At 39.6% G+C, this 12,912-nt stretch overlaps 1 protein-coding gene across 1 annotated transcript in view; it reads left to right on the top strand.

Moving 5' to 3' along the window:
- The window catches only part of GTDC1 (glycosyltransferase-like domain containing 1), a 174,192-nt gene that overhangs the window by 146,197 nt on the left and 15,083 nt on the right, over window positions 1–12,912 (top strand). Inside the window, exon 7 of the mRNA XM_010575191.1 lies at window positions 10,449–10,558. Coding sequence (XP_010573493.1) covers window positions 10,449–10,558 — 110 coding nt within the window. The remainder of the gene's footprint in view (window positions 1–10,448; window positions 10,559–12,912) is intronic.

Genomic DNA, 12,912 nt, shown 5'->3' with positions numbered 1-12,912 from the left:
AAGATGGTGGGGGGGGGGGGGGGAAGTAAGCTGTAGTTTACTTTCCTCTCCTAGTTGTCTTCATTTCCTTTGGAAGGGTTTCATTATTTTATGGAAAATTCTTATGTCTATATGATGAGTAAAAAGGGTATTAAAATTAAGAAGGGAATCATCATGGAAATCAGCTTTACCACAAGGGAATGAGCAAATAAAAGCCTTGGAAATGAAAATAAATAAGCTTTGCTAATACCTCACCTAAGGAGCGGAATATAAGCCCATCAGAGCTTGGAGATATTTAGAGGTACTTCTTTGCTTCTTTATTAAGCAGTTACATAGTTATTTGACCTTCAGAAACTGAAACTTTAGAGAACTAATTCAAGTTGTTGGTAAATATTCTATTTACAGAAAGCTGATCAGTGGTGTAGCCAACAGTAACTCCTGTAGTTAGTAATTGGCTTCTGATTTCAGGAAAATTAAATATATTTTCTGGAAGTTTTATTAAGATATCTGAGTGGGAGTTTTAACTCGATAAGTCATAAGTGATTTAATAAAGCTCTCCTGAAAGCCTTTATTTACTAACTTTTAGCAGACTTCATTCTGATACTGGAGAACTTAATATGCTGAAAAAGAATCGTATTAAAATAAAACTTATTTTTTTACTCGCTGCTTCCCCAAATACACTCAGTTTTTTCTCTTCTTCTAAGCACTCTCTTTTCTATATTTAAGCGCTGTGGCCCAATTCTGCTTCTCATTGTGTTTAGAGCAATTTGGTGTAAACCTTTTTTCCACTGCTGGAAAGTCAAGGTTGAAGCAGCATCTTACCTGGGGTGCATGCAGTAAGCCCTTGTATCAGATTGTAAGAGCACTGTTACCTGTAACGAAAGCAAAATTCAAGCCCTGTGAGTGGTTTTCTGCTCCATGGGATGGTTTTGCACTCTGATGTACCTCTTTTCTTAAATATGAGAAACAAGTTAAATAACATCAAGATTCTGCTTAAAATATCACATGCAGAAACCTTCCTTCTTCGTTCCCTCTGGGCTCTCCAGGTGCTCGCAGAGCAGCCACTTAAGTGCCATCCTCTGAAGCCTGTTACAATAAATGCTTCAGCCATAGTTGAAAAACTGATTTTGAGTTAATGTAAGACCGCAACTGCATCACGTGGACATTTGAAGATGATTTAAGTTTGGGATAGATGTATCACAGTTTGCCATAAAAGCTCCAGTAAGCTTGTCTCTCCCTTTTTCCATGGTGGGAAGCTCATTTTGTGGTGTCTGTCTTCTCTGGGACAACTGCGAAACCAAGTCTTTGAGCAGGAAAGCATGTGAACTGGTGGGACCGAGGAGTCCTCTCAAGACTCTGAAGGAAGGGGACTCTTCCACCTGTTGCTGTCAAAGCAATCCTTTTCTGCTCCATTCACCCAAGCTGGTCTTGGCCTTTCTCTTTCAAACCTCTTCCTTCTGTCTTCGCCAAGCTCAGTTCCTCGGGCATCTCCTCTATGTATAGTCCCCTTGTGCAGCAAATTTGCGTCTCACTCTTCTCTAGGCTCTTAGCCTTACTCTGTCTCCATCGTTTCACTCCCTACCTGTGCAAGGGACCTTCTACAACACATTGGTCCCTTGTTTCTCCTAAGCCCCGTTGTCCAACCTGACTCTGTTGGCCTCTTGGTCTTTTACACTCATTTCACTTTTTCCCTGTATGAACTGGCCTTGTGTTGTATCTTTTCACCATCTCCTTTACTTCTTCGCTCAGTTCACTATTTCTTTGCCATGCTATTCTTGCGTTGCTGGTCATATTTGATCGGATCTTATTTGTCCTCTTTGCTTTTTTCTGGTCCTCATCGAAGAGTTTTAGTCAAACTAGAAAAGCACGCATTACTATTACTGCTTTCTGCCTCTTCAACCCATCTCTTATACTACTTTATTTTCTTAACCAAATCTTCCATTTTCTTGTTGTTCCTTATTTTCAATGCCTATAAAGCAGTTCTTTATTCTGCAAAGTCCAATAATTTTATTCTGAATGCAGTAGAGGAGTCACTGAAAGTGAAGACAAGATCTGTGTTTTCAGTTCAGATGTTAGATCCTGCCTGGGTTTTAGCAGCCTGACCTGCGACAGTAAGACTGGTTTACTCAGCTTTAGCCTAAGGTATGCCCGAGACACGTGGACCGTTCGGTGACTAGGCACAAAAAGAAATTTTTCAAAGGCTTGGCTACATTTTCAGGAAGACTTCCAACACATGCAACAAGAGGCGTATCCTTGACTCAAAATCAAATGCATCCAAATATTCAGTTCTTACTCTAAACCAAAAAGAGGTTCAAATACTTAAAACAGAGGCTTATTTGAAATTTGACATATGCAAGATATGGTTTGCAGTTTTGCTGGGCAGTGTTGGGTTTTTTTTTTTTAAATCTTGTTCTTTGGATGTTCTGGAAACCTTTTGGCAGAATTTTTCTAGAAGATTCTCCCTTTCCGTTCTTCTCCTCCCCTGCTTTCCTTTTCTCCATGTTTCCACCCTTTTTTTCCTCCCTTTGTCCTCTAATCTCTGCTTTTTCTCAGTTGTGTTTGTGCAAAAACCGACTCAATTAAATGAGTTGATTCTTCCTTCTGAAAGCGGTGAGATTTGTAGTTACTTTAATCTTGTTGAATAATTAGTTTGAAGCCTTGGTCTTGGTGCCAAGAAGGTTCCTGCTTAAGAGCTTCATCCTTGGAGATGACAGCTTCACAAATCCAAAAAGGATGAGTTTTATTAGGTACCTGAGCTAATTCCTCTTGGGGTATTACTCAGGAAGGACCAGGACTTATTTTTTGGCCCAGGCAGTGTATCCGGGGGAGTGTTACGTAGTTGTAGTTTGGTGATGTGAGTCCACCACGGAAATCACAGAGGGTCTTTTATGGTGGGCTTGCCATTCCCAGGCAAACGTGTAGTAAAGTAGTTTTTATGTAGTAACTTATGTTTGATTCTTCTTCTGTTCTTCCAAGGAACCACCTGAGTAGATTTTTATTCACTTTTATCATATTCATGCCCATCTATTATTACCATGACACGACTTTTTTATAGTATATTGAATTACAATAGGATATATTGTGTATGGTTATCAGGGCTGTCAGGGTCACTCAGATTATTTTATCTTGCCTCACAACAACAGGAAACCATTTGTTATGTTACCTTTGGAACACAAAAGGAAGTTAATATTTTTTTTTTAAAAAGAAACTATTTGGGGGTAGTCCACAGCAGTTATTGGGTTGTGTTGCAAATTCAAGTAAAATGTTTTTTTATCTGAATCCTATACTTGTGAAAAGCTAGGCTCTCTTAAGTTGGAGTAAAAGAAACGAAAAGGCATCTGAATAAAAGTGCATTGATTTTTATACCAAGGTAACTGAGACCAAACGCCGGTCTTTGTCTTCAAAGGTTAATCTCTCTTTAGGAAATAAGCAGGAGGCTCAATGACTGATGCTGATCCTGAGGTTTCTTTGGTTAGAGAATGCGCAATATTTTATTTTGAGTTTTTTCTTCATGAACTGTGAGGGGAGAAGAAGAAGAATCTAAACAATAAACTCCCAAGGTTCTTTTTTTATGAATCTCTTCTAGATAACACAAGATAGGAGAAAATGCTTTTCCAGCGTAAAGCAAAATGCCACCCATTTTTCTCAGGCCAGCAATTTGAAAAAATCAGGAGGTAAAATACACGCTCCTCACTGTAAATACGTCACGGGCTATAATAGAAAATAAAACACTGTATTTGCCGGTACTCTTTGGCTGCTTTTTGCCTCTCTAGTGCCATTTTTTAATTCCTTGGCTTGCAGAGGTGTTTTGCGAGCACGGGCAAAGATCGGGACCTTTTTTGCTTGTAGGACCTCCAAATTGCTAGCTCAAATTTATTCTCTAGGTTCCTTTTTTCCAGTGGCACTTATGCAAAAACATTTTCTTCTACTTGACTCCATTTTCTATTAACTGAGGGGGGATTAGATATTGTGGTAACTTTTGATGTTGATGATGCCAGACAATGTTTAGAGGCACAATTACAGCAAAGACATTTTGTAAGCATATCAGCTGAAAAAGAAAACTCATTGGACTTAACTACATATTTACAGTCTACCTCTACCTCATATTCGAAATGTAAAAAGATGGAAAAATCCTGTGATAAATTGAATAAATGGAAAGCAATTAACTTTTCCTTCATGTTTGCATTTTCATAGTTACTTCTTTTTCCCCTGTTTCTTTTCTAATAGCTCTTTCCCGGCAGTAATATTTCCTCTTTTGCAGTTATCATGAGCATTGTTACCAGAAATTTGGTATTAGAATTTTAATTTTTTTGTCTGCTTTTTTTTTTCCCAATCTTAACATAGAAAATGTACATTAAAGTCATTTGATTTAGGTAAGTCCTCTGTCCTCTGTGAAAATAATTACTAGAATGTATTTCATTTGGTACATTGAATAGGCTTGTAGCATGAGTCCTCTTACTTTAAGAAGAATATTATCCCCCTGAAGTATTTACTGACTCCAATCCTCACCACATTTCTGTAAATGAAAGCTCCTGTAAGACTGTATCTTACAGATGGGGAAACCTGGGCAGAGCCGTCTCATGGGAAATCAGTATCAGGAAAAGACCAGAACTCGGCAATTCTCTGTTTTGAAGGCCAGGCTTATTTTTTGTGATTATGCTGCTACTTTCTAGCTTTATTAGATTAGAATCAACCTATATTCAGATTTTTCTGAGCTCAAGATTTGATGTGAAATACCAAAGTGTAATATAGTAGATAGTATAATGCAGTGAAAAAATCTCGGATATTGTTCTTTAGGTTACGTCTGACTTGAAACGGAGCCCTGTTTTTACTCCAGCAGAGTGTGCATGCAAAGGCTGCACCATTTATTGATGTGCTGCCGTTCGCTCCTTGAGAATGCCCTGGACAGATACAGGGTCAACAGGAGGCTGATGTCATATGAGTCCTCTTATCAGCCCGTGGCATCCTTCATCACCCTCCCCAAGTCTGTACCGTATCAGTCAAACCAGTAAAGAACCTCAAGTTCCTGCCGTTATCACCCAAACGAAGAACGTTACTGGGATAAAGGCACCTTCCAGCTCCTGGCTCTGGGTGTGATAGAGGTGCAGCTCTCGCCTCGCAGCCCTCTCTCAGCACCAGCCACTGCCCGTGCTTTTCTTCACCTTCATTCCTTCAAAAATGTTAACTTTTACAAGGGATTTTGCATGTTTTCTACCTTTTCCTCCGTGGTGCTTTTGTTCTCCATCCTCACTGCGCTGTGCTTCCCTGCTAACACCGTTGCGTGCCTTTGCTCTCTTTAGTCTCCTCTTCTTCGGTTCCCCTCCTTTAATTGCCATGCAGTTTTATTTTTGCTTCCTAATTTATATCTTTACTGATCTTTTTCTGACCTTTTCTCTACCACTGATAGCACTCTCAAATGCTCTCTGCAGCTTCTCCCTATCTCCAAGTCTGATTTTTCTGTATTCTTTCATTTTTCCCAAGCCTATGCCTTTTCCTTTTTCACTCCTATTTACCCATATTTATCTCCCCCCCCACCCCAGGTTTGGATATGCCATAATTTTTTAGTTTTCAACTTGAATATTTGTATTTTTTAATTATTTTTTTCTTTTCTTGTGATTCTCTTCCCCTTTGCATTGTTTTGCCCATCTCGTCTGCCCTGTTTGCTGCCAAACTCACTCCTCGCTATTTCACTTTCCCAAAACTAAAGGATCGCTGTCATCCACTTCAAGGTCTGTGTCTGAGAAACTTCGTTTCCTTCACTTTTAATTATTGATTCTGTGCTCATGGACTTCCCAGCCCCATCCCTGCTCCTCACGCATTCCCTGTGCCGTGCCGTGGCCGTGCCTGTGCCTGTGCCTTTCCCTGCCGATGTCCCGTGTCCCTTTTTCTCCTCCCTGGATGTCTCTTGGCTCGCCAGTCCTGTCTCCACGACTGCTGCCCAGCTTCATAAATAATGAGCGATACTTCAGTGGCCTATTTTATCAGCGATTTGCTAGCAATAATTGCAGGTAGGCAGAAATCTGTCTTTTAGCTATTGCTATATATCCTAAAAAAATACTAAAAAAATTGAAATGCTGCTTTAACTTCTGAAGATTTTGTACCTGGTTTAGTAGTGCCATTTCCCGCCTTTACCCATCTGACATTCAGGTGATTTTACAAAATGGGGAGGCAGAAGGAGATGCACCCATCTTGTTTGGATTTGAATTGCTTGGATTTAAGGCACTGTAAAAAGTAAAATATTACTGCGTGCCCTCACAATTTGGGATTCTCTGCCACTGAAAATCTCCCATGCTAAATGTCCTAAGAAGATTAAGATCAACCCTTTTAATGTTGCTTTTAGCTGCGCTTATTTGTAACCCTTTCAGAATATGTAGCACCTTAAGAGATGGCACAACAGAGCTGTTGATATCACAAGCATTACGTACCCCTTACGCAGTATTTTCTGAAATATTAAGACTTTCTTCCCTAGTTTGGCACTTTTATGTTACTGATTAACTTGCATAAACTGTAGGTTTTAATATATTTTTTTAAATAGACTACAGTTATTTTGCCCCTTTGAGCAAGTCCTGTCTCTTTTCCACAACTCTTCTACTGTCTAATTGCATAGCTATATGTGTCTTCCTCCAGATCCAAAATAGCTGTGATTATCACCATGTATGATAAGTTTACATATACTTAAAAAATTAAACTTTAGTCACAGAAGACCATATGGGTCTCTTACTGAATTTCACTCAAATTCAAGAGATGAATATGCACTGAATAATGTAAAGGGCCAAATTCTGCAATTTCTTTTCTATTTTTTTTTTTTAAATGTGTTTCCCATCACTGGTCAGGGGTGTGGGTATCCTGCAGCCCCAGGGAACGACTCCAGTTTAGCTGGTCTCTGTGCACTCTCCTTCCAGTTCCAGCAATGGGCAGGGCTCGAGGGCTCAGGCTGAATTCACAAAATCCCTGAATAGCAGAAGGGTGTTTTGAAGCCTGTTGCCATTGATTGTATAGAGAAGCATCATCGTAGTGCTGTGAAGTTGCTTTTTTTAATCATTTTAGGCTGAAAAGAGGGATGTCAAGTCATCAATTAATCCTGACAGCATCCTTCTGTGGTGAAAAAATAATACTGTCACACCCATTTTATAAACAAAAAATCTAAGGCAGAAATAATGGAGGCTCAATACTGGTGCTGCTGATACCAGCACCCTCCCATTCCCCATTTCAAGGAACGTCTTGAAAGTTTTATTTCAGATTACAAAGGGAAGTCAATAAATCAGGCTGAACCCTGGGCCACGTTCCCATACCCAGACCACTAAACCTCAGCCAGTTCTTAAGAGAGACTTCAAATGTCTCTCTTAAAATGTGTTTTAGACTCAAAAATAAAAAAAGCCTTGAGTAATCCTGGGTAAAAATTTTTAAGGTGCAGTATCTAAACATGGAGATTGAAGGTCTCCAGTGGCAGTGCTCTCAAATCCGAGTATAGGTATGGTGCCTGTGTCTGTTTTGTGGAATTTACAACTGGAGCGTGGTCATTCTGATGTCTTCATGTTCTTAACGATGAAATTTAGAGCATTTTCATACCATGCCCAGTTCTTGTTTTCCTTTACTAGATGCATTTCAAATACCTAAACTAAACAACAAAGGCAGACCCTAGAATCACATTAGCTTAATTTTTCCCCAAACACAGTGTCTTGAAAGAAAAGTTTGCATTTTAATATCAGGCTTTTATACAGTTTTGCAGTTTTTCTTCAGGAAATGGAGTATATATAATTAATACTGTTTAATAAAACTCAAAAATGCAACAGATGCAGCCAAAAGTGCACGTCATTTTGAGCAGATCTTTACAGAACAGACATTCCATATTGTGTTCATCTTTTTCCACGATCACTGCTATGACAATCTGGTGTGTTTAGCAGTTGTTGCTGAGTAAGGCAGACTGGATTGTATATGATTGTCTCCATGTCAGCCAAGAAACAGAGCTCTCTTCTTTTTGATGCAGTAAAGAGGTGGTCTTGTACTATTAGTTGCTTTCTACCAGGAGCAGCTCTACCTTTACTAACTTGCAAGGATAATAATACATTGTGATCTGTAGATGCACGTGCTAGAAGCTCTCTGTAGGTCTTAACCGAAAATAAAACGGTTGTGATGTGGAAAAGTCACAGGAACCGATAAATCGAGTAAGATGACCTCCCAAATAGAAAAGCTACACAATTCGCAAAACATGTCATTAAAATCTGTGAGTATCACATAAAAGCAAACTATTTTAAAAGGGGATATGGAAGGAGGATCACCTCCAGCAGAAAACCCATAAGAGAGGCTCCAGTGCAGAGGAAACGTTTCCCCTTTCAGCATTCCTTCTGGGTGCCAAATTTTCCTTCTGTTCTTCCCCACCTATTAAACAAAGCTGCAACTTCCAATTCCTATCAGTTTTCCTAAATATGTGCAGCTTATGTGGCTTCGACGAGCTGTAAGGCTCCGTATTCTCCTGCCAGCTCCTTGACAATGTGGCTCCAACAGCATCCTCCACTTTTGGCTGCCTCTGGGACCCCTGGTCTCTTCTGGAAAGGGAGAGGGAAAGCATATCCTTTGCTGGAAGGACTTTTTGTGACTGCGAAGCCGATAGCGCGGCTCTGAGGAGCTTGGAAAGATCCCTGGGAGCGTCGTGGCTCTGTCTGTCGAGGCTGTCTGCTCTCCGGACGGGGAGGTTTCGGATGAGCATCACATACGGGGTGGGCTCAGCAGGATCAATTAGAGAGCACCCACCGAAAACCCGCCTGGGGGAAACTGAGGCTAACGGGAAACATTATGATGAATTACACTGACATGTTTCTGACAGAGCTGTTCCCTTCCAGCCGAGTCGGAATCCTCGATTGTAATCCCATTTTGGCTCTTTCGGCCGGGCATTTGGAGGGGACTGAAACGCTGGCGACGTGGTTCTGCGCACGGTGTACCTACCAAAAACAGGTGGCTGGTTTAAGCACGAGGATGTGAGCAAAGTAGTAGGTAGTTCTGGGATCTTTGCGACTGGAAGAAATGCTCGCTCCGAGCCAGCGCTCATAGCCACTTCGGTTACTGGAACCACCGTGAAAACTCCTGGTTCACAGATGTGAAACAAATTACGAAGCTTATGCAGTTGCATTCCTCCTTATTATTGGGAACAAAACAAATCTGGGAGATGGAGGACTTCTTAAAGTAATTATTGTCTGGCTTTATTTTAAGAAAATGCAACTAATTCTGAAAACTCCACAATTCCTGGAGATTTCTCAGCCTAGGGAAGTCACATTAATTATACGATTAATTTGTTTTAATTCCCTAAACCAAAAATATTGACTGAATGAGAAATTAACACATGTAGAGCTGCAGATGTCATTTGGCTTCAGATTTCCTGAATGATATAATTATTAATCTTTCATATAGCAGTGTGTCAAACCTACAGATTCATTCTACAAAATTAGTCTGTGAAGAAAGACACCAGGACAGCTGAGCTATAGATTTTCCCTTAATACAGGAAGGAAAACAGTGGAATTTTCTAAATAATAAATAAAACCAAAATATTTTAAAGACATATGGTGCACATCTGTCTGAAATACAATAATTTAAAGCAGAGTAATTAAATGCAAGATAGAATATTCACCTTGGAGTGGGGGAATTATCTCATTTCATTTTTAATATAACTTACCGAATTTGGGAAATTTAGATCATCTGTGGTATCTTTTGAACCTTTCATTCTGTGCTAGTAAAGAACATAGATTAGCAAATTGTCTTTTTCTTTTCTTTTTGGATAACCAACCTTGTGTTTTGAGTGTCATACCCATACAAACCTTTATTATTATCTTCTGCTGAGATTATAAATAACTACAGGTTTCTTACTTTCTGTTTTAACTTCCAGTTAACTCCTTAAAAGTCTAAAGGTAGAAAATGCTTCGTGCTAGTTTATTCCTTTCTTCTTTACCTAAAGCACGGAATGGATCAGAAGCTTTACATTAGTGCAGCATGGATTCATAAAATTCTAGTTTGGGAAGTCCTATGGTTTTAGCAAGAGTTTTTGATTAACCTGTTCCTCCTGAAAAAGGGGGTAAACTGTAACGGAGATTGTATGCGTATTTTTTGACAGGGGAAAAAAAAATTTAAAAAATCTTGGGTTTCCTCCTTTCTCCTTTTTTTAGCATGATTTTGCCTTCAGCTAGGTGAGCTATTACTCAGTCCTTCTCACTTTCAAAGTTGGTACTTGGAAGAGTAAAGGCATCATCTGAAGACAGGGAAGAGAGATAAAAGTCTGATGAAACTGAGTTTTGATCCCGAGTGCTGGGTTAAGGAAACGGTTTAACCATGCGGCGTGAGCAAAGAGGGAAATTACGCTGATGACATTTAGTCCCCAAAAGTACAATTTAAGAGAAATACTGTTCTGATAAAAAAAAACCAGACCAACAGTTCCACAAGTAAGCATAAATGATACTGAGATAAGTTCTGTTTGTTTTAAGGGAACACGACAAAGATCCTGAAACGTTCTTTAAAGTCCTGTTGAAACTGAAAGAGAAAGATCTACCTTTTTGCGTGTCTATCCTTGGAGAGTCTTTCACCGAAATTCCAGGTACCTTTCCTTTTTTTTCTTTACTGTACACTTACCCTAAAATAGATTTTTCCACAAGTAGTTTTCATGCACATATTTTCTTATATTAGTGAAAAGAACATGTTTAAAATCTTTGTAATTGTAAAACTAAATAATATCGATACGTTGTAAAATTAAAAATATTAAAGACAGTAAGCATTTTTTATTTTACTTGGCAGTGTAAGACCTTATTTATGACTTGTGTTTCAGTAACACTTGTGTATTTGTTGAAACAGAGAGATAGGTGTGAGTGATTGGATGGTTCAGATAGGAAACAAAATCTTTCAGGCCGAGGTCACTCATCTGAAATCCAGACCGAGATTTTAGCAGGTGAAAACACTTAGTTCCCTTTCAAATGGAAGGTTAAGGGCTTCTGTGGAGAGCTTCTGGTTTGTATCTGGCATGAAAGTGGTCATTAATATTTTTATACCACTCTTGCACACTCCTTCCGTTTCTTGGTTTCTGACAACCACTACTCTGTAAACAGTTTCACCCATCTGAAAAAAGAAATAGGTTTTATGCTGAATACACACAGCTTTGTGCCTGAGATACTGTGGCAATAAAGAGAATAATCAAATCCTATACCAGGTGCACTTGTCGTAAATTAAACCTTTTTAAAATGTACATTAATGACGAGCGAGCTTCAAAATAGCCGAGGTTTTAGCTCATATGTGTTTTCCAAAATGTAGACTTGCATCCCTCCACCTCTTTGGTCTGTAAAAATAGACTTGGGTTTAGTTTATTTGTCAGTTCTGTCGTATCTGTTGCCTGCTGGACTGGTGACACTTCAATTGTTTTAGTTTTGATTTTGCAGTTTTTAAGACACCAAGAAATTGATCTGATCCAAATAACTTTTGGGTCCCCAACTGTGGCACAGCTGGATTGGAAAAAGAGGTAATAATTTAGGAGCAGGAAATACTTTGTGTTTTCTGTCCAGTTCTTTTTAGACAGTTTTCTGAAAGCTTGTTCTTCCCAGCAAGTCTTATCGCAGATCCCAAGGCAACGTTGCTTTCCAGACTGAGAACACCAGATTTCTTAGAAGGAGAAATTTCTAAGGAATACATGACAGATAGGAATATATGATGGTGCACTGCGGGAACAGATTCTATTGACACTCATTTTGGATGTTGTTACATATCTCATTTGTGGCTTCAGTACTTATGAATAATGTAGATCATCCTAAATTTATGCCAGTATATCAAATCTATATGCCGCACCTCTTGTCTTGTCAATTCATTCATCCTCGTGTATAAATAGAGTCTATATAAAGGACGACGTTGTGAAATGTGTCTCATCATCATGCATTTGATAGGGCCATATTCATACAAATGACATATGCAGGTCATTGCTAACAAGTACCAATAAAACCTGTTGCACATACTTTACTGAAAATCTTTTTAAGAGATTTTTTACAGATTTTATTTTTTAATAAATTGTTGGCACTGCATTTCCTCTCCCTCCAATTATGGGACCAAATTCCCTCAGTGTTATAAACATCACGTTTACAGTCATTGGTAAGAGAAAAAGTGCATAACGTATATTTCCTAATTCAGTAATCATTCATTTATTTGAAAACCTAATTTTTCAGTAGCTTGCTGGTTCGAAGTACACAGCAAATATCCAGAAGGAAGTTAAGAAATCTTTAATTTTCCGTGGTGCTAAAGCTTGGGTTTAGGCTCTAAAGGAATCAAGAGGTACGACTTAGGACTTCAGGCAAGTGTGCTTCGGAGGGCGATTCCTCCCTTGAGGAAGGGAGCGAAAAGCTCCATGTCTGGCTCTTGCTGGGCTTTGTCAGGGGTGGAGGAGTGAAGGCTGGCAAGTGTCCCAACGATGACCAGAAGCTAATCCTTATGAGTGGAAGTTGGTGTGTCTATCTCATCTTTGATCTTCGTGCTCCTAGTACGAGCATCATTTTCAATTAGAGGTTTGAGACCGTTTTCTGTCATTGGTACTCCTCTGTCCTAGGATATAAGCTGCACTTTCAGTCTGGTTTTATGGTCCATCAAATTCTGGCTAGATAATGATAGCAGCGGAGCAATGTGCCTGTTTGAAACGCCGGCACAGACGTCTGAGCCCCGTACTGAGAAGCAGCATCTCTCCATCCTTACCTTACCGCTGATACAGGCTGCCCCAACCAACCTGCCATCCTCCAGCCATCCCAACCCTCCTCATTCCCCTTACAACCTCCATCCCTCGAGCTCTGAAACAGACTCAGACCTCCCTCAGAAACCTGACTGTACTTGCTCCAGCTTTTTCACCATTCCTCCATCCAGTCTGCTTGTTTCCACCTTGCCTGCCAGCACATCTTCGGTCTTTTCCCTATTCTCCATCTGGTT

The sequence above is a fragment of the Haliaeetus leucocephalus genome, unplaced genomic scaffold (assembly GCF_000737465.1).
Source record: "Haliaeetus leucocephalus isolate CR32 unplaced genomic scaffold, Haliaeetus_leucocephalus-4.0 Scaffold451, whole genome shotgun sequence".
Taxonomy (NCBI): Eukaryota; Metazoa; Chordata; class Aves; order Accipitriformes; family Accipitridae; genus Haliaeetus; species Haliaeetus leucocephalus.
The sequence above is the reverse complement of the archived record's forward strand: the minus strand, read 5'-3'. Positions and strand labels throughout refer to the sequence as shown.